This window comes from Talpa europaea (genome assembly GCF_964194135.1).
Source record: "Talpa europaea genome assembly, chromosome: 6".
Classification (NCBI taxonomy): Eukaryota; Metazoa; Chordata; class Mammalia; order Eulipotyphla; family Talpidae; genus Talpa; species Talpa europaea.
Genome location: NC_140072.1, coordinates 92,460,293 through 92,482,209, shown reverse-complemented (window position 1 = coordinate 92,482,209; position 21,917 = coordinate 92,460,293). Strand labels below are relative to the sequence as shown.

Genomic DNA, 21,917 nt, shown 5'->3' with positions numbered 1-21,917 from the left:
ACACATCCTGTAATTATGGTAATTGTCTGTTAGCTGAAAATTAGTGTTTGGGGAAGTCTGCCTCTTTTAATTGAGGTCACTTTTCATCTGTAGCCAGCACTTGCGCTCAGTCTGAATTTTGTGAGCTTGCTCATTTTGTCCTGATAGGGAAGCTCTTTGTCCTCTTAGCAGTGCTTGCTTTATCTTTTTTGTAGTGTTTCATAATGGACATTTAATGAGCACAGCTCCCCCTCCCCCATGGAATCCTATGATCCCCTCTTTTCATTGGTAAGCAAATCAGAGGAAATACATAGATTTTTTTGGAAGTTAATTTTATTATATGAAGATAGTATACAAAATACATTCATAGTGACTAGAGCTATAGGACCAACTTATGTCTTATATCTGCAGCATATATTCTTGGTTTGTATAAAAGTAACTTTAAAATTCCAGTTTCCTTAAATAGTTAAACATAACACACACACACACACACACACATATATATGTACATAGAGTTGCTACTGCTGTCAGTCAAAGACACACTCTTTCTTTAACCAGTACTCTAGCAGAGTATCTCATGTTTGACAGTGTTACAAGCTGGGAAGCAAAGCATATCTAGAAGGCCGAAGAAAGATTTTTCAGAATTTGGACAAATTTGTTCCATGGGATAAATCTAAGGTCTGAGCATCATTCCTTAGACTAACCAGATAGGGACTTGCAAATGGTTTTAGTCCTGTTGCATCATGCTGTTACACACTATCTTAAAAATCCTGAAAAGAAGTGCTGCTTCTGTAATTGTCAGTGCCCGCCATTGCTATCATAAATGATAGCAACCATAAATGGTACAAATACTACCATCAGTTAAACAGTGTTTTAATTTCAGTGCTGTTTTAATGAGCCAGTCCGTGGCAAGTACTTTGCAACTAGATAATAGTCATCATTTGCATGCTTCCATTTTTCTATGTTAATTCTGTCGACAGAATAATTTTTCGACTGATGGACTTGTGGGCGCCACAAATCTGAGTCTGAAGAAGCTGAATTAACATAACTCTATAGGTTTTCTGTTCTTTTGGAAAGATGGTATGAGTAAGGTCTCTTGATTAAGAATTATATCGCTGAAATCAAGAATTTATATGTATAGCTAAGGGTTTTCTTTGTTATCACTAGTGGATCTTTACCTGATTTGAAAAACAGAATTGATTGAGGTCCTTATTTTCCCTACTTTGAACCTCTTTCTGCTTACTTTACTTATACCACTGCCGGTAATTATAGGTGGTTTGTGTGCATAGAAAGAAAAGAGAGAACAAAGCTTTGATCCCCCTCCTGGCCTGGTCCTCATTTTGTCTGGACTGGCTCTTGGTAGGAGGCTTGACTCCAGCAGAACCTTCAGCCAAGCACCCACTACCTCACTTGGGATGTGCCAACTTTCCCATCTCTTCATACAAAGAACCTTAATTCAAGAATGTAACACAAAGGAAAGGAAACAGAAATTCTTCTATTATATTTCAGGTTCTAGAGTCAGGTTATATGCATAAAGGGAAGCACACTCTTCTCCACCTGAAGCAGCAATTTATCATTGCCTGTCCAACTTTGGCTGGCTTCAGAAGGTGCAGCCTTCCTCAGTACATGGCTTTGGCCAGTTGAGAGGTTCAGGGTCCATTGACCTTTGAATCCTGAAAAGTAGGCACCCTTTTGTACCCTGTCTCCCTGTTTCCACCATCTTCAGACCCAAGGCAGGGTCCAAAACATTAAAAGAGGCTTTTCACTGAATGATGGTTAATATCCTGAGTTCCAATTCTAGAAATACCTTTGCATAAGTTACATATCACCTCTTTTTCTCAAGGCGTATATAAAGTGCTTAATAAACATTGGTTAATGCTCTTCCACACCCATCCAGGAGACTAGCATGAGACAGAATTCTTGTTACATAGAGACATGGTTGGCTTCCAATCCTTTAAGTTCCAACTGTTTCAGTGAGTTCGTTTGGTTGGTATAAAGAGGAGGTTTTTTTCACTGCCATATTTTTATTTCATCTATCCTACTTTGGAGATATATATATATATATATATGACTCCTCCACAAGGATTCCTTAGCTTCTTGTTACAGTTAACTATACAATACCTAAAATGGAATTGTGTCTTAACTACACATTAATATTCAAAACAGAATTGGACATTGTTTTTGAAAGTGGTTTTAAGCCCAACAGATACCCCTAACAGACCAAACTTGTTCCAGTTTGCTTACTATGAGCAATCAGCTCAGTGTCAGGCCATCGTGCCATGGAGCCAGCTGAGCTAAGGCTTGGTTTCCAGTGTATCTTGCTAGAGGAGCCCACAGTATGGGCTCAGATTTGAGCATCACCCTCAATGCTAGAAAGAAAAATAAAAATGTGCCATGTATGGGAATGGGAGCAGAACCAATCTCATAACAAAATTTTACAATTTATCTTGTAGTTCCAAAAATATTTTTGTCCTCTTGCCTCTCAAGAATCCAGAAAATATCCCTCTATTCTGTCTGCTCCCCAGCTGGGTTCTCAAGTCACTGCTGACATGGTTGATGGCCACCTTCTCTCTACCCATATGCATAGCTTCAATTTTTCTTTCTCATGCCTTGTCCTGTTCTCTCGTCCTTCTCTGTTTTCCATTCTCCTTCTCCCATGTCTTATGTCCACCAGGGGACCATAGCGACATCACTTAGTCTGGCTCCTGGTTCTAGGGCTCCAGCGTCTGGCCCAACGGGGCCAGCTCCTGTATCCTTGAAGCCCCTCCGCCCTGAGGTTTGGGGGCTGGGGGGTGAGGGGGGGTAGGAGGAGCAGGGCAGGGGAGTCATTGGGCTGAGAAAGGGCTTCTCTAACACACTGAGTAATGTGCGGTTTTAGCAGTAGTGTTCTTCACTTACACTCTGGGGTTACATTCTTGTTAGTCAAAAGGGAAAATACTGCTGTGGAAAGGTAAAAGTGTGAATTTATATATGTATAATACTGATAAAAGCTAGTTTTCTGGGGGTAGAAATACACATGTGGGTCTAAAGTGAGACTGTGTCAAACTTTAGACAGGTGGGGTGGAATATAAGACCACCGAGTTGTAGTCAGGGGGAGGAGAACAGCAGGAAATCTTCTTTTCCAGCTCTGAGTTGTCATATGTAAATCTGCGCTTGCCTTTGATGTGCCCGCAGCTGGAGTGGCAGAAAGTAGGCCTGCAGAGGTCAGAAAGCCCGGACTCCTTGCTCTTACTGGTGACTCTCAAGCTAAAGAAAGAAAAGAAAATGAAATCAAATGTACAAAATTGGTTTCTTGAAAACAAAACACTGAAGTCCACTCTTCTTTGTGAGCTATTTGTTCACAACTGCTAGAGTTATTGAGCCGGATGCTCCTTGTTCTAGAGCTGCCCACAGCTGGCTCTCAGTTATCTGTGTTGTACAGCATTGGCAGAGTTGACTCATTCTTGGTGTTTACTACTTGGTCCTTCAAGGAAAAGTCTGCTGGCCTCTAATTTAGGTGAAAGAGGAGCAGATTCTGTCTCTAGGTGAGACAGGAGCTGCCATTTATTTGAACCCAGAAGGAAAGGAAGGCCTGAGAAGACAAGACCCACTGTCCCGCACGATTAGTAGGTTGTGACTAGCCGAGAACAGCTGAAGCGGTCCTCAGGGCATAAGTCTTTCTGACGGTGGTTGCTGCCTGCAGTCTGTGCAGGGCGGCATGCTGGGGTCCAGGGGAAGCCTCCATTTGGAAGGCCGGGTTCTCGGATGGCATGCCTTAAGACTGTGAAACAGGGCCTCCGCAGTGGTACAGCGGTTGAGCACTGGGTTGCAAAGCTGCCCGCAGCCTCTGCAGCGCCGGCTGGATTCCCGGCCGCCGGGGGAGGGTCCCACATGGCGCACAGACCTCTCCTGCCGCCCGCTGCTCCCCTCAGCAGTGTACTTCCTCACTCTGCCTGTTCTGCTTCCTGCTCTGGCCCTGGTGAATTCTCTCACCCTCCTGCGCTTCTGACTGTACCCAGTGCTTGTATAAATAAATAAATAAATCTTAAAAAAAAAAAAAAAAAAAGACTGTGAAACAGTCCTGTGACATCACAGTACTCAGACATCACTGGCCCAGTGCACCATCATGGACGAGCACTCTCTCCCGGCCCTCGTGAGCAGGTCTTAAGCCTGGTTGTGCACTGTTCACAGATGGGTGTATCAGGCTTCTTACACCTGAGGCACTTTACTTAATGTCTTTGCTGGGATTTTCTCCATGGTTTTACTTTATCAACCCATTTTTCCTTTCCAGAGTTTGGTGTTCATACCTCTGATTCTGTCTTCTTTCTTGCTCTCTTTGGGGAAAAAAGTGCTTTTCTGCAATACCTGAACAGTACAGTTCAGGAGCACAAGTAGCCTTCCCATAGCCCTGTTCAGCCATGTCCCCCAGCACCCCCTTCATACCCCTCCATCAGCTGATCATAGAGAAGATACCAGCTTCCTTACTCAATCTTTAGTGAGGCTTTGGGTTTGCTCTCGGTCCAGGTGAAGCGCTTCAGCAACGGGGAGGCCAGCAGAGTGCTACTGTCCACCTGGTAATCCTGGCAGAGAAGAGAGGAGAGGGTTACACGAGTCGCTTGACCCAGAGGGGCCCATGGCAAGTCTGGGGGATGGTATTAAATACACATCTGAAGTCACTGCAGGCTCTGCCCCATCCATAGCCCCTGCCTGTGCCTGCACCTAAGACAAAGCATTTTCTCCATTTTGTTAACACTAAACTTTGTCAGTTCTGAGTAATGCCATCCCAGTGATTTTGAGACTTTTCTTCTTGAAGGTGAAAAAAATAAATTTAAATAAAAGGAAAGTCACAGGTAATAAGTGACTGTGTTTTGTAGTAAACTTTTATGTAAATCATCGCATAAATACAGTAAAACATTCTGCAGACGACCATTGGCTATGGGTGTGCCATGTTAGGCAAAAATTGTAAGGAATTACAAAAGCATGGTTTAATTTTTTTTCTTGAAGATTCTGTGGAATTTGCAGGCCTTCCTTGTTCATGGTTTCTAGCAATTCCATTTCCTCACTGGCTTCTCTTTAGCACTGAGCTTACACAGAATCCACATTTTTCCATTAATACGTCATTTCCAGTAAGTGAATCCTAGACCTTTTTCCTGTTACCCTTTGAGTCTCTAACTGGCCATGTTCATGTCCTCAATTATCAGTAAATATAGTGAGGCCAACAAGGACACTATCATAGTTCCCCATGGTAATAAGGAGTGAGGGTTGCAGGTAAGAGAAATCTTTAGTGTTGTGCTAAATATCATTTCCTTGCATTTAAAACCAGTATGCCAAGCAGCACAACAAAATTTCCAGCTAGTTGGCCTTTGTATTCTGCAGCTTATTTGTGATGTTTTAAACTTTTAAAATCCTCTTCTCTTTATCTGGTGTATCTGAAAATGTTTTACGCTTTTCAGTGGTGACTGTGCTGTGTCTCAAGGCCACACTGTGGTCACACCTCCACACCGATGCTGTTAGTTTTCCAGGTCTTATGCACATGAAGCTCTAACCAATCACACAGCTTTGAATTCCTCTACTGCTCTGAAAGGAAGCCTCCATCACTGATAGGCAAGAAGCTTAGAAATACACAATGAAGTTTCCTAACGGACTAAATTATGACCAGGCAAGACCTGGAATAAATTCTGGGTCATCTTCAAACTATGGAATCTACTTTCAGATCAGACTCTGCCTAACTCAGTCCAGTTGTCAGTCCCCTGGCGTTGTCATTTCAGCTCCTATTGACTCCAAGACATCCAGTTTGTGCTGGATGGGGTCTGGCAAAGGGTCCTGCCAGGGTGTGCTGAGTAGGTAGACTCTCTTACTCACATCAAGCATGGAGGTGATATTTGGTGAAAGTTCTTCAAAAGTTTTGATTTTTTCCAGGCTCATGAAATTGAATGCATTTACATATCTGATGAAGAAGCAGAAAGAATTATCAAGATGGGAAAATAATGTTCAGCTTTGATTCATCAGGAGACCATAGGCAACGTACTCCAGCTAAGATGAAACAAAATACTTGGAGGAGTCACCTCCTCCCCTGGAGGCTGAGATTCTGCTGTGTTCTTGTAGGAATTCTGACAACAATGCTACTGACTCCATGGTGATTTATCCACATTACATAGTTTGGAGGAAAACCTTAGGAGCACCCAGGAAAGACTTCAGTAGTTAGACCTCTGGTGCCCTGTGGACACACAAACTGTCAGATCTAAAAAAGACCTGAAACATTAGCCGGTTAAACCCCCTGCATCACAAAGGAAGCAAATGTTGCCCAGAGATGTGACAGGGCTGTATAGCTGCCTACTTCCTAAAAGGATGTGAGGCAACAAATAAAATGGCTGTCAAGGCCACAGCCGACTTAATGGTATAACTGAGTAGTAGGACTAGTCCCCTATATTCTGTTCTGTTATTAGAGAATGGGAGGAATGAGTAGTACTGCGTGATTTCACTATGGCTACCTTCTGATGTCTGTAGCTGATCTATGATCTATTAGAAAAGACCAAGAGAGAGACCACAAGAATACTCCTAAGACAAATACACCTGTTGATTGAGTTTCTTAGTCTGATATGCTGTCACCATGTGAAAGTCTGACTTCCTACGCAAGCTCCCTGTTGGGCCTAAAACAAGCAACATACTGGAAAAGGCCCGTGTCTTTTCCCTCATCTGTGATCCCCTCAGCCCCTGCCTATTTTATCTTTAAAAAAATGGAGATTTGTCTGTTTTAGTCTCTTGAACTAGTTGTATAGTGTGAACAGAGCTCCTGACCTGTAGCCCATGAATACAAATCTGGATTGGCTGCTAGGCTTCCAGGCCTGTCAGGCACGGCTATCATCCTTTTCATAGAGCTGCAGCTCCTCCCTATGCATTTGCTGGTCACTGCCAAGTTTGGCTGCACTGAAGTCAAAGCCCCAGGAGTGTGTCTAATGCAGATGCTAAAAGACCCACAGGAGAGTCTAGCAGGCCTAAAAGGTGTCCTGACTGCAGAGAAACAGAGAGGGAGTGACAGAATGCCTGGGGAATCAACTTTTAGCCACACTGTTCTGGCAAGCTGTCCCCCAAGAAGCCTTCAGGTTTCCATTCATGTAGCAGGAATAATAGCTACTTAGTGGGTTATTTCAAGCATGCAAAGATCCTAGCACGGTAGCAGGCCACAGTTAGTGTTTGTGTGTCATTAGTATTGATGCCTGGTACATGTGTCTATTTGTATATCTGTGTGTGTGTGTGTGTGTGAGTGAGGTACATGTGTAACTGTTAGTACTAATGTGCATGATATCCATGTAACCATAGTACTAAAATGCAGACCTCTACCCAGCACCGAGTGGGAGCACTCAAATGTGTCTTCCTCTTTCCTAACTCTAAGCCCTCTTTCTGATGTTTCAGCAAAAATGCAAAGAGAAAATGACACACATCTAGACTATATAGACAAGACAGGGCAAAATGTTAAATGCTAATTTTTGGAGGTGGGTATTTTTGAAAATTTTATGATAGAAAGTTAGGGAAAGAGAGTCTTACTTGGGCCTCCCTGGTGGCGCAAGTCATCAAGACACAACCTATGAAGCTTTCAGCAGCCACCGCAGCACAAGTTTGATCCCCGGCCAGGGAGCTACCCACATGGCACAGCAGACCTCTCCTGCCTCGCCTGCTGATCCCCTCAGCAGTGTATTTCAGTCATTCTGCCTGTTCTGCTCCCCATTCTGTCTCTGGTGAATCCTCTCACCCCACCCCCACACCTTTGGCCTGTACCCCAATTCTTGTATGCATAAATAAATAAATCTTAAAAAAAAAGAGTCTTACCTAATATCATCAGAACTTCCTGAATTAAACTTTGGAGCTGAAATATCTTCCTTGAAGAAGTCCTCAGCAAAGGCAGGAGTTGAGTATGTAAACCCACTACTTCCTGTCAGTATGGCATTCAGTGGGATATAGTCTTTACCATCCTAAAATACCAAGATAGAGTTCCAATGGCACAATTTACAACTGCAACTTATATCTGTGGAACAGTCTATGAATTTCAACTATAATTCTCACAATCTCTCTGTTATGTTTGGGAAACTGTAATTCTGTGTACACACACACACACATATACATGTACTCACGCCCCCCCCCTTTTTTTTTAACTACTGATCACAGCTGTTGTAGGATAATTATTAAAACAAAAACACAAAACAACCTCTTGAGTTACACTGAAAGGATTTCAAATTCATCTTTACCTGTTGTACATTTGCTTGAAGCAAATCACCAAGTTTTTCTACCAGTTCTGCAAATCTTGGCCTTTCTTTTGGATCTTTGTGCCAACAGTCCAACATGATCTGATAGCTGTTAGGTGAAGAACAACAAAAAGAGCTGGAGAGCAGTGGTAAGTACATAGATTGTCCTAGATATCAGCAAAGAAATAGGTATTGTCACACGGAGAGAGAGTATGCTTTTGTCTTCATTTTCGACTTGGGTATGCACTGCCAATGCATAAAAGGCTGTTTGGGGCAGTTGTGCCATAGTAGAAAATGGGCCCATGAAGGTAGACTGACAAACCCTCAGAGCCCACCAATACCTAAGTTCCCAACTCCGTGGATTCTGTAAAGGGGAAGGTGTGGATTCTCCTGTGAATAAAGCAGAGCTATTTGGAAAGGAAATACCCTGTTATTATTTGTAGTTAATTGTAAAGTATACTCCCCACCTCACTGTCAAAAACAGGATAGTGTCCTTCAAGGAAAAATGTTAATATAGCCACAAATATCAATGGTGACTACTTGGCAGTGCTCTCTACATCCTGGGCTGTGAGGAAAGTCGACTTGGGCTGCTTCTGCTATTTCCAGGTCCTCCAGTTCCATTACTGGGCTCAGCAGAGATAAGTGCAGCAGGCTCTGAGCACACGGCCCATTTCCACACGGTGGGAATCTACACGAAGGGAGCAGCTCTTTGGCTTGTGTGCAAATTTTTGCATGTGTCTGACACCTCTCCCCTCAGCATTTCACAGCTGCCAGAACAAACTGGCTTCCCACCACTTAGGGCCAACAGTACACGCTAGATAAGAAAACATTGTCTCAATATTACAGAAAGCAAAAACTGTTCTGGGATTTAAATGCAATGAAGTTCCTCTGTGATTCTTTGGCGACACTATAGATGTGAGGGTATTGGGCTCCATTCTTGGTCATGTTTACTGGGAATGTAGGCCTGTACCTGCCCCGCTCCCTGCAAAACACATGTGGGAGGTCTCTACATTCTCTGACTTAGGGGTTTCTTCTCTGGGCTCTTTGCTCTCCTCAAGAAAAGTTTATTGTAATACTCCCTTCTCTCAGAACATCTGGATTAGCAAGTATGCTGGCCAACTCAGACCGAAACCTAACAGGACTTGGGATTTGGAACAGACCCCTGCGTAAGTGCTGTGTGGGCAGGCACCTGCTCTCCACACTCCTCAGGTAGGCCAGGGTTCAGCATCTAAGCACTAAATAAACATCTGCTGAAGGACTGGTCAGACTTGCCTCAGGGAGCAGAGACTCCACCCCTTCCGTGGACCCTTCAGCCATCTCCAACATTACTAAGTCCTCACTTAGCCTCATCAATAGGTTCTTGGGAATTGAGACTGTAGGTGAGACACTTTATTCAGGGCCCTCTGTTCTTGTAGTGCGGGGGCCTCAGGGTTGCTAGGGAAACTCTGGCGCCCAGCTCATCTCTGCCATTTCTCTTTTTTTTAATTTTATTATGCATACAAGAGCTGGGGTGCACAGGCCAGAGGTGCAGGGGGTGGGGGAATTAGACGATTAACCAGAGACAGAGTGGGGAGCAGAACAGGCAGATACACTGATATACACTGCCGAGGGGAGCAGCAGGCAAGACAGGAGAGGTCTGCTGCGCCATGTGGATCACCTCCCTGGCCGGCTGGGGAATTGAACGGGTGCTGCAATGGCTGGAGATAGCTTGACAGCGCTGTCTTTAACCCCTGCGCCACCAGGGAGGCCCTCTCTGCTGCTTCTCAGATGTGCGCTTGCAGATGGCAAACAGCTCCAAGCATCTCTTAAGGATACCCCCCTTTTATTTCAAAATTTATGAGATGGCTGACAAAGAAAGAATATAAGAAGGTTAAGAAGAGAAAAGAACACTATCAGGAGGAAGGTAAAATAAAGATAAGGAAAAATTAAAAGTACAGGCAAAGTTAACATGCAAAATTTCTATCATAATTCTGAGTACTCGATGGAGTACAATGCCCTGAGCTTCTAGGTAGCTGGTGAAAGGAAAGAATAATCAGTTGTGTGATATGCACAGGCCAGAAGTTAAAAAACAAAAACCAGTTCTTGGAAGAGCATGGCTATTCCTGGAACTAAAATGTGAAAGGAGCTTCTCCTAGACACACCTCAACAGCCTCATTACCTCCCAGGTAATAATGACTTCATGGAACTCTTGTTCACTGTCTTTTGTTACTGGCCAAAGCCTTAATTGCAAAAAACACCATTCTGTAAAAAACATTTTGAGAGGCAAAACAGTAGAGTGCAGGTGTGTGTGTCCTCTGGTTCTGATTGAACCCCAGGATGAAATTTGAGGTTTCAGGGGAATGGTCACCATGTGGTCTCCAGAAAACACTCCATGGGCACTGGTCTGCAGAAGCAAGTTTTCCTAGCTGTCCTGTGACAGATTTCAGGTTCTACTTTCTGAGATGCACCCAGCAAGCAGATATACCCTACACCATCTTTGATAAAGGGACAGGAGTTCATAAAGTCACACGTCTGAATCATGAATTCTCTTGCCTTTGTGCAAACCTATAGGCCAAGAATTTTCTCAGCAGATGATTCTGGTTCCCTTCCATTCCACCCTGTGTTCTATCTATACTGCCCAGCTTAACTGAAGTCCCAGGGAGATGTGGAATGGATCCACTGCTTCCAAGAGCTGTGAGGGCCCTTTGGTGATCTGATGTGTGGCCATGTCAGGAGCCACTGCACTGGGCTTGAGGTACAGACACTGGGAGATTGGGAGTGAAGGGGTCTTGAACCCTGGGCCCAGACAACGCCTGGGAGATATGGACAGAAGTTGCAGTCCCAGGTCCTTATCCATCCCTGACCAGCAGCACCTCAGGGTGAGGGCCATGGCACTCACTCCACTGAAGCAACCCGGGCCAGCCTGATAGTGGCCACAGGTCTCAGGAGCATAAGATACACAGTGGGCATGATCCTACCTAGATCTCACTTAAAAGTAAGTTTACACATTTTACTAATTCATTGAGATAGGTGCATAAATGCCTTCTGTCCAGACAGGTAGTCACTAGACAAAAATTGGAGACCCCCTGCCTCTAGGTGCATTGGCTGTGGTGGAGGCTGGTCTGCCTGCAGGCTCAACCTTGCTGTGCTCAGTCTAATCATCTAAGGCTTCTTTATCTCTAGCAATGAGCAGATTCTCTGAGGCTATTGGAAGAACACTAAATAAAGACATAGATAATTTATAAAAGGTAGCCAAAGCAAGAAAGCCTTGGACCACTATAGGGTAAATGAAGATTGCTCAGGCTTTTATGGTGGGGGCATGTGAAAGCGGGCACACCTGAGACTGGAGGCTGAGCATATAGGGGTGACAGAGGACTGTGCCACAGAGAATGGCAACGGAGACTGACTATGTGAGGACAAGACCAAGAGAAACTTCAGAGAGCCCACAGACAGTAAAGATTCACCAGGAGCTGGGAGGCCTGCCAGTCCCCCGGGCCTCCTGGCCCCCTGCCTGCCCTGCACCTGGTTGCCTCACTGAAAATGGTGTAGAAAGATCATTAAAAGCCTGAAAAGGCAACATAGGGCTCCAGGACTCTGCTTTACCTGTCTGCCTTGATACATAGAAAACCTGCCCCGTGGCTTGCTGGCATAAGGAGCAGGCAAACAAAATGGGATATTGAGTATCAGGTCAAGTGGAGGCCCCAGGAGTATCTCAACCAGCATGACCTCACCAGTGAGGGAACAGCTGTTGGGAGACACAAAGAACCAGAAATAGCCCTGGTTTCTCTGCTGAAGGTAGCAAAGGGACCACCTACAACTTCTTCCTCTTTTTATTTTTGATTCTTGATGCTTGGTTTCTGATTTCTAGTTCCCACTCCTTCAATGCACATCATTCTCAAAAAAACACCAAAGAAAGAGAAAAATCAAAACAATCGCTGCTTATTCCCTAATTGAAAGACATCTAATTAAACAGGCCCTGGGCGAGGAACCAATGGCTCAGCATTAAGCAGTTTTACATCGCTGAGTAAATAGGTTTAATAAATTAGAGAGACACATTGCACCCAACCCAACAACCCTTCTAGAAATAAGTATGGGTGAGGGACTTGTGGGAAGATCTTCCTTTTCATATCACCTGTGCTCCCAAATGCATACTACTAGGCCAAGTTCAAGTTATAGAATCCCAGTTCAGAAAGCGGCACACGTAGCCTTCATCCAGGCCTTCCACTGCTGGGACAACAAGAAAGAAATTACTTTCAAATGCTTGAGAATGCCTGATGGTTTGAATTCTGGCCTCTGAATAAACATTTCATAAAGTTGCTTCTTATTTTTCCTGATTTCCAAGGCAAACTCCTCCCTAGAAATGAGGAGCCATTTTTTTCTCTCTATAGGCTACTCATGGTACACCTGGGAGAGGTTTACATAAAGATTTGAAGGTTTGCTGAAGTCCGGGGAGTTTTTGGACTTTGTGCCTCTATAGTTACCTTGGACCAGAACCTGAATAAGAATTGGAAACATACCCTGTAGGTAGGAAGTATGGTGTGAACTCTGCACTGAAACTAGGTTTAATTTATTAGGACTGTGGTGAATCACTTAGATATTCTGTGCCTTGTTTTCTTACCTGTAAAATGAGCTAATAATAGTACAGATACTCCATGACTGATGACTATTTGATTTATGAGTTTTTCACTTTCTCATGGTGTGGAAGCTATACGCATGCAGTAGAAACGGCACTTGGAATTTTGAAGCATGGTGTTCTGTTTCTCACTTCTAGTGTAGCATTCAATAAGTCACACAAGGTGGTCAATGCTTTGCTATAAAGTAAGATTTGTGTTAGAAGATTTCGCCCGACTGGCAGCTAATGTGAATGTTCTTAGCATGTGAAAGACAGATGAGGCTAAGCTAAGGTTCAGAGGGATGTAACCCCATTATACGTAGAGGAAGACCTATATCTTCTTTATAGGGTTGTTTTGAACTTTAAGTAAATTAATATATGTTAAAGGGCTTAAAATAGTGCCTGGCACTTAATAAACACTAAATAACCACTCAGTTAATATTTAATCCATGGTATTAAACATTATTTAATAACTAATTCTTGTTACTGTTTGCAATTGAAAAATTGCTCTTGTGATTTTCATATTCTATGAGAGGTAGAAGGAAATACTTAATTCAAAGCATGAATGGATGCATTAGAGAAAGAGTTCTGAAGAATGTGGGGTGTGTTTAATTTAACAGCTCTGTGATCTAGGGAGCTCAATCAAAGGACTGGCTTTTAAATCTGTCTCCTCTGCTCCTTAGGTGATGGAGAACAAATGACTCCACTTCTCAGAGGCTTAGTTTCATTATCCACTGAATTCTGATAATATCTGCCTGCCAACTCCTTAAGTTGGTTGAGAATTTCAAATGAGACTGTATGGGGAGAAGCACTCAGAAAACGATGAAGTGCAAAGTAATCTCATTTTAAGCCTGATCTCCTGGTATTTGCCCCTCTTGACTAAGTTAAAGGAAGCAAGCAATTAAAAACTCTCCAGGCCCAAATGGAGCCCTGGGGCTAATCCAGCTTGTCCCCAGCTCTTGGAAAAGGGCCATGCCTCAATCTCCCTGCTCTTTCCTGGTAAGGATGCCATGCAGGACCCAAAAACATGTCCCTGTGCTCCCCTCTGCACCCAGGCAGAGGGGCGCACGTGCCTGACTCTCTGTGCTCCTTGTCCTCATCCTGGGTCTGACCGAGCCTTGTCTGCAGGCCATGAAGGAAAGAGACCATGACCTTGCACTTTGGCCCAGCCTATACTTCCTTCATTCCTCCTGACTCCTCCCCAAAGGCCATCCCAGGACCCCATGCTGACAGGACCCCATTGTGTGGGTAGGTTGGGGAGGGCCGCCTGCCAGCTCAGGAAAGGTGGTGCCGCCCCGGGGGAGGCCGGAGTCCTTGTCAACAGCTCAAGAGGACTGCAGAACTGCAAGTGTCATCACATTCCTGCTCAGGCCTCAAAGTGAAAAACATCCACAGAGCCCCAAGGGAAAAAGTGTCAGAGAGGCGAAATAGGGAGAACCTTAGCTTGCTGGTTCCCGAGCCTGGGGGCCCACGGCTTCTGCCGTGGTGAGAAGCAGCTCTAGACCCAGCAGGGTCCTAAAATGAGTCTAAAAAGAAGCCTTCTGTGGAGTGTGCTCATGCCTTAGCCAGGAGTTCCCCTTCCCTCTCCTGCACCCCAAAACCTCTTCAAGTCCTTAGTGCACTGCAGGGATGGTCAACTGTGGCTACCAACCCTCGTCCCTCTGGCCATCTAGCACTTTTGGCTTTCACTTTGTGAGTGAAGCCAGGTCTTGCATTCACTGAGTTCCTGGGTGGTCTGTTAGTTTTGCCTAGATTCATACCTCCAAGCTGAATTTGTAACTTCAGTTCCCAGCTAGAGACCTTGGAAAGTCATGTCTGTGGTAGAGAGGAAGTAAGTAGGGATGGATGTGCCCACCTCTGGAAGATATTCCCCAATAGAGGCTAAAAAGGGCATCCCAGAAGCAAAGGAGAACCGTTAACATCCTCTGGGAATTCTCCAGGTCAACAAAACATTCCCTGTCTGGGCTGTCCTGGAGGGAAGAAGGCAGGGGATGTCTGCCCCAGGGATGGCAGACATCAAGGCTTACATTTCTGGAGTGGCATACTCGGGGGCCCTCATCCTCATGCCCTCCTTCAGGCGACTGCAGAAGTCCTCATCCATTTGCACTCCCGGGTATGGAGATCCACCTGTGTGAGAAGCATGGGACAGCATGGGCGGGGGAGCCTTCGGAGGGGATCTTTTAGTATCTGTTTCTTCCCTTTAAAGTGACATTTTAGTAGTTTATTCCCAGGGATGGGGATAGATCTCAATGTACAGCACAACCTACAGGAGCTCAGCGAGTCCTTGCTGATAACACATGCTTGGCTGGCAGGTGCCGTGGTGCTGGTGCCTGATGCCCATGGGCCACATGTCTGCTCAGGAAAGAGGGTGTCAGCCGAAGGACCCCTCTCCCCAAAAGGAACTCTAAAGAAACCCCACCACTGAGACACTCATTCTTTGGGTTAATGCGTGCTGCTTTTTAAAAGCCAACAGGAATGGGTGATTTGTGGATCAGTAACCTTCAGTGAAAATGATTGGGGGGCTAGGGGCTGCGATGGGCCTGAAGGAAAGGGGAGTTTGAGTTTCAGGTCCTGACTAGATGGTGGATGGGGCCTGCTAAGGGTGCCGGAGGGGTCTAGACCTCACTTTTTGCCAGCCTGACTGCAGGAGAGCCACCTGACCTTTCTTTCCAGGGTGATTCTCGACTGGGGCTGGGGTGAGCAAGGCCGCCAATCTGCTCTGTCCCGGGCTGGAACCTAGTCTATCTCAGCATTTGTTTGTCTGCACTTTCTAGTGATTGCTGCTGGTAGGAAGCAGCTGGGAGGCGTGCGGCGCTGGCACCGTGTCACTGCAGGGCTGCTGCGGCCGCCAAGCTGCTTTCAAAGACTGGAAGCAACAGGTGCCTGTCATCGAAAGCAGGGGAATGATTTTTACACATTACAGGAAACCAGGGATGTTACTGGATGACTTTCATTTGCTCCGAAAGGCAAATTTTTGGCAAAGTTCAGAAGACTCTTGGCTAGAACTCCACGTTTGGGAGGTCTCTGCACATCAGTGTCTGCAAGCAGGTGTGGGCTCTGGGTACATCTGTGTGCCTAAGGCCTTGGACAAGGTCTCGGCCACGCACAGTGGGTGTTATTGGAAACAGAGTAAATATAACCAGTGTTCTTATTGCTCCTCCTGCATAAGCTGGTGTCCAGGGCTCGCTGTGCTCACATCAGAGGCACTAGAAAGGCCTCCTGTTTGAACAGAAAGTTTGAGTTGAGCTGCACTTGTTGGGGTCTTCCCTGAGAAATTCTGAGGGGACCAGGTGATACAGGGAGGGAGGCTAGAAGGGTCAGCAATTTGAGGAATGAAGAAGAAGGCAAGGACAGGCCAGGGTGAAGGCAGATAAACCTGGCTTGAGATTTGATGCTGGTCTGCCCTGGGGTGCGTTCACATGAACACAGGGCACATACATGCACCACTCCTCACGTGCGGGGGCGTTCTACGTGGACTCAGGCCTCGTGAGACTTTTTAGTTCTCTTAGATCCTGAACTATAGACTGTGTCTGTCCAAAGGATGCTCTGCAGAGGACGCAGGCATTTGGTTCTGGGCTAGCTGATCTCTACCTTTCCCCCAAATTTACCCAAGGAGAAGATCTCCCATAGCAGAACTCCGTAAGACCACACGTCACTCTTGGTGCTGTAGATCTTGTCGAAGATGGATTCAGGAGCCATCCATTTCAGAGGAAGTCGAGTCTAGGAAAGAGCAAAGGGGCCTTGAGCAGAAGGACGTGAAAACAAAGCACATTCAATCCAAGTGTCCACAGGGTCACCTCCCAGATAACGTTTGGCCCATAAATCAGCCAGGAGCAGCTCTGGCTTCCGAACATGCAGAGAACTCTCCTAACACGTGGTGTTTCACTGACAGAGCTGCGTGCTGCGCCCTTTCCTGTGTAGGCAGGAGGTACTTGGTGACCCCCTCCTGTCTGTCCAATACCCCTAACTCTGTGGCCCTGTAAGAAGCCTGCCTCCAAGTGTTTACACCCCGCAGGGACCCAGAGAAAGGGATCTGAATTATCAGTGGACATCCTGAAAATCTGATGGTTGCCAGTACTTTTTCTCCAGGAGAAAGATTTTGAAAAGCATCCTGATGAAAAGAGATGGGATTGAAAAAGTCATCAAGTGGAGGGAGTGGGCACAGGCAATGAAGAAAAGGGCAGGGATAAGCAGTTTTCAGAGAACAAATGCCTGGCTTTCAAGTGTATAGACAAATCTTCCTTCTCTATTAAACAGCAGGAATCCCAGGGACCTATTCAGAGCAGGCAGGTTTGCAGGGTCTAGGCTGCCCCTCTCCCTGCCCTATAACACTACCAGTTTGGATGGACAGGAATTGACAAGAAATATGGGCTAATGGAGAAACAGAAAAATATAAGGGGGGTTAAGGAGAGGTGGAATGAAGCACAGCCAGATGAAAAAGGACAGGCATGTAGATAGATGTGATCTCTGCAAATCAGGGCTCCCAAGGAAAGTTTGTTGGTTTTGTATTTTCCTCCCTTTTATATTAAGAGATGGTGGAGCCATAGTTCTCAAATACAGCCCTGGGGCCAATGTGTCGCTGCCCCTAGAAACTCACGTTAAAACGGCAAATTCTCAGCCCCACCCAAGACTTACGGAATCAGGCTTTCTGGGAATGGGACCCAGCAAGACATAGTTTAGTAAGCCTGGCAGGTAATTAGTATGCAACCACTATTGAGTAATCGGCAGAACCCAGGAAGAGACAAGCCCTCAGGGGATCGACCACAGGCCGAGAGGCCACAGATGACCCTCTAAAGTGCAAATCACACCATGTCCGAAAATATGCAGGACAGAGAAGCTGGTGTGAGCCAGCAGGGAGATGCGAGGCATGGAAGGTAAACAGTTTCCTCCCAAGTGATTTAATGCTGAGACCCTCCCCACCCTTTCCTGAGCTATATACACCTGCTGAATCAATCATCCAGGTCATTTGAGGGGAAGAGGCCAGGCTGTTCTTTCCAGTGGTACAGGGAACTCCCACAGGAGTCAGAGGGAGGTGACACGGTCTCACGGGGCCCCACTACACAGGGTGGGGGGTTGGCCAATCTTCGCCCGCCCTGAAGACAGGCACAAGCCAGGAGCCAGGGCAGAGCAGGACCAGGAGACAGTTGCCTTTCCCAGCCCCACGCGAGGCTCTCTGGAAGCCAGCCTGTCTTCACAGAAAGCACATGATGGTTTCAGGGCCCATGGCCAAGGAAGTATAAATATTTACCAAGGGCTTTGGTCTGTGCTTTAAGAATGGTAGGGTAGAAATAAGTCAAACATCAAACTGACTTACATCTCCTTTTCTCACATAATCGGGATTCTTATAAATATCCCTGGCAAGGCCAAAATCACAGATCTTCACCACGTTATTTTCAGATAGAAGAATATTTCGTGCTGCCAGGTCCCGATGGATGCACTATAATAAAACAGTCACATAATCAATGCATTTCCTTAATCTAACCACAAATTTCCTGCCCCTTTTGGTGTCATTCTTCTTAATTTGAAGAACCATTTCATGTGCTTCCTTGACATGAAGGAAGTGACCCCCGTGCACAACGAGTCACTCTTCTTTACATAGGTCCCAGAGGCCCAGAAGTCAGGGAATGCTCCAAGTCTGCTGGGCTACTGTTTTGCAGGATAGAGCCCTGGCAGACAAAGTGGGCACTTAAATCCTGCCAGCAAGCAACTTTCCCACCCTTTCCTCTGAGCTGCTGAGAGGGCAGCGTGTTTCATGTGCACTGTGGAGGTGCTTCTAGATGCCCTCTTGGCATCTCACATGCTGAGATTCTGGCCAGCTGGGGAGAGATGTCAGAGGACCAAGCAGTATGTGCCAGATTTGTCTAGTCTCAAACCAGGTGAGGTTCTTCCCTGGAATTACGTTCTACCATCGGGCCTCCAAGACTCATTGTTCTCAAAATTCCTCATATCAAGAATAATTAAGTCATTTGGCATGATATCTACTGTGCACATAAGGATGTAGTATAAGCCACTACTAGGAAAAGTGGATTTATAGCAAAGGTGTTTGTCTCTGTGATTGTCCCCGTGTCCAGGCATGGCAAAGAAGAAAGACAGTTAAGAGGAAGGCTGACCTTTCTGGAAGACAAAAACTCCATGCCTCTGGCCACTTGAAAACTGTAAGAAATAAGATCTTCCATAGTGATGGGCTGCTTGTAGAAATCATCAGAATCTGGAAAGCATTAAAACCATAACTTTGTAATGGCTCTTTTTATTCCACCAAATCCCAGTTTATTGGAACAATGTTAGCAAAACATAAAACAAACCAACAAGTAGATCAGCGTTCATTTTCAAGAGCATTTGAGTTTTAACGTGAATATCAGAAATTTTTCCAGGCCTCCAGCCCATTTTACCCAAACATGGCCTGAGGGGAGACAATTGCACAGTTCCCTGTCAAAATTAGTAACTCTGTAAATAATCTTAATTCAAATCTTATCTCCTCAGGACACAACCCTTAGAGTCTCCCACGGATGTTTATTAGGGTGATAAATAAGAAAAAAATTTCAGAGATGCACAGTATGTTGTAAAAATATCTCAGACTGTAGGACAGGAAGGAATTAATACCTACCCTCCTCTTCCTCAACATCACTCAGACTTTTATCTTCCTGGAAGCCAGAGCTTGCGAAGCTCTCGCTGCTGGTGACACTATCTAGTCGTTCCTTCTTGTCTTGCTCCACGTCTGGCTCCATTTTTTCTTTCTTGGGCTCTGGGTGTAACGCTGCATCCTTTGACAGACCAAAAAGGACAGAGCTAAAAGGGAGTTTCAGAACAGCAGTGGGGAACGAGTCTCTCGAGTGGCAAGCCTCCTGAGTTGGGAGAATGTCTTTCTATAAAACCGAGAGGAAATTAGTAGCAAGGGCCCTACAGTGGCCAGGTGCTTGGCTGCCCCGGGGCTGTGGAACTCTCAGATGTTGACTGGATTGCAGACTGCATCTTAGGTAGGAAAAAGAGTATTAATCACAGTTGGTATTCACTGAGAGCTTATGCTGCTGAGTCAGCATATTAAGAATCTGGTAGATTTTCTCATTTAATCTTCCCACTAATTTTTTGAAGTAGTTCTTGCTTATTCCTGGAGAAACAGGTTCAGAAAAATCAAGTAACCAGTCACATGCAGTTAAAGGGCAAAGCATGAATGCAGGTTTGGCCAATTCCCATCTGTGTCCTTAACATTCATTCCTTGTGAAAGAAGATAATGGATGATATGAAAGAAGATAATGGATGATAGGAAAGGATCGCTGTGAACTCAGGGTTTCCCTTTGTAATCCCTCTGAGAATAAAAAGAGAGGGCTGTAGTTACTAATTTATCTCGTTTCCTTGGGGAAGGGAGGGACAGGAATGCTTCTTTTTCTACCCTCCAACCACAACAGAGAGACAGTTTGATACTAACAGGGGTAGAAAAGGCCTTTCGTCCTGGACTGGACAACTAAGTCCTGGTTTGAAATTTGGCTCTTCCAAGAACCATGTGATTTTTTTTTTAAAGATTTATTTATTTATGCATACAAGAACTGGGGTACAGGCCAGAGGTGTAGGGGGTGAAACAGGCCAGAGACAGGGTAGGGAACAGAACAGGGGGATTGACTGAAATACACTGCTGAGGGGAGCAGTGGGTGAGTCAGGAGAGGTCTGCCTCGCCATGTGGGTAGCTCGCTGGCCAGCAGGGGATCGAACTCATGCTGCAGAGGCTGCGGATTGCCCCATAGTGCGGTGCTTAACCCCCTGTGCCACCAGAGAGGCCCCAGAATCATGTGAACTTGAGCAAATCACTTTACTTTTCGGGGCTTCCTTCTCATCTGTGAAATTCGGTTTTCCTGTTATGTATTAACTCGTAGGAGAGAAGTTGTTGGCCTGGTATGTTCACTTGGAACCAGAGAAGATTTAAACAACATTAAGTGATTGATCTTAAGACTGTGACCCTAGAAACACAACATTCCCAGTGGCCTCGTCATCGGACCACACACTGGGGCTTAATTCTGCTAGATGGCAAAATCGGACCAGGGGTTGAGAAAGAATAGGGCGTTGCTTCCTTTAGCCACCTGCAAGGAGAGATGGTGCTAGCATTGACAGGCCTGTCCTTTTTTGACTTTCCCCAGAAATGTCACACAGGGGAACAGCCCTCCACTAGAGGGCATAGTGGGAGCAAGGAGAGGCTGGAGGAAGGAGCTTCAGGAGGAACAGCCTGACAAACTCTCAAGTACCAGGCTTCTGGCCCCTGAAGAGCAGTCTTCCTGCCTGGCTGCTGGGGAGGCAGGCCTCAGGGTGAATCCAGGGCCACCCCAGGTCGCCTCCCTGAAGGCACGTCAAGAATAGACTATTTGTATTTAGATTTGATTCTGCTCAGCTGAGGTGGAATTTCATTTTGTTCAAGACCCTTCCTAGGACAGCAGGCAGAGGAGGAAGAGCACAGGCCAACGAGTGAGAGAAAAGTGCTCCACAAGCCCATTCACAGCTCCAGGGAAATGCTTTCTGAGCTATCTTCTTCCCCATAAGTGCTCCCCCAAGTCACAGCCTAGAATGTGTCACCAACGACCATAACTCAAGTTCCCTTCACCCCCTTGCTGGGACCCTTTCAATGGTATATTCAATTTGGTTACTGATAACCATCTCTGTTAAATAAAGGCTAATTTACCGAAATTTTGGGACTCTGGAATACAATGAACTTTTTACAAAGAATCTTTAAGGATCCTGGTGAATTTATTTAGAAAATGAAATGCCCCATTCCATTTAGCCTTTTGTTTTTCCTTTCACCTTCTCTTTATATTCCTTTAGCTTCCAAAGATGAAATGCTGGCGTTTCATGGGCTTTCCATGAAAACACTCAGTTCCACCAACAGGGAGGTGAATCATTAAATATAGCCAGAGAAGGAAGCAAACTCTTCAAAACAAAGGACGCACCAACCCCAGCGTTCCATCCTGCCTAGATCCCTAGGGTGTTCTGCTGGCTTAATTTTTTCTGAAGCCAGTCCAGGATTTCAGGACTAAGGGGAATTTGCACTGCTCTTAGCCCAGGGCACTACTTCCCACTTTCCTTGCCCCCCACCCTCCTCTTTACTCAGTATAGTACATAGGAAAAACATTGCAGTGGAGTCTAGAGCT

General features: G+C 45.6%; 1 protein-coding gene across 2 annotated transcripts in view; it reads right to left on the bottom strand.

Annotated features, from left to right (window-relative positions):
• Positions 1-3,026: 3,026 nt before the first annotated feature.
• Positions 3,027-21,917, bottom strand: part of FLT1 (fms related receptor tyrosine kinase 1) — a gene marked incomplete at both ends in the record, with an annotated part of 170,714 nt that continues 151,823 nt past the window's right edge. Inside the window, 11 exons of one of the 2 annotated variants that reach the window (XM_084235226.1) lie at positions 3,027-3,225; positions 4,444-4,538; positions 5,821-5,905; positions 7,786-7,928; positions 8,202-8,307; positions 14,817-14,916; positions 16,398-16,509; positions 18,104-18,226; positions 18,900-18,997; positions 19,092-19,189; positions 19,390-19,550. In XM_084235226.1, coding sequence (XP_084091352.1) covers positions 3,027-3,225; positions 4,444-4,538; positions 5,821-5,905; positions 7,786-7,928; positions 8,202-8,307; positions 14,817-14,916; positions 16,398-16,509; positions 18,104-18,226; positions 18,900-18,997; positions 19,092-19,189; positions 19,390-19,550 — 1,320 coding nt within the window. The remainder of the gene's footprint in view (positions 3,226-4,443; positions 4,539-5,820; positions 5,906-7,785; positions 7,929-8,201; positions 8,308-14,816; positions 14,917-16,397; positions 16,510-18,103; positions 18,227-18,899; positions 18,998-19,091; positions 19,190-19,389; positions 19,551-21,917) is intronic. The other variant, XM_084235227.1, reaches the window with a different exon arrangement.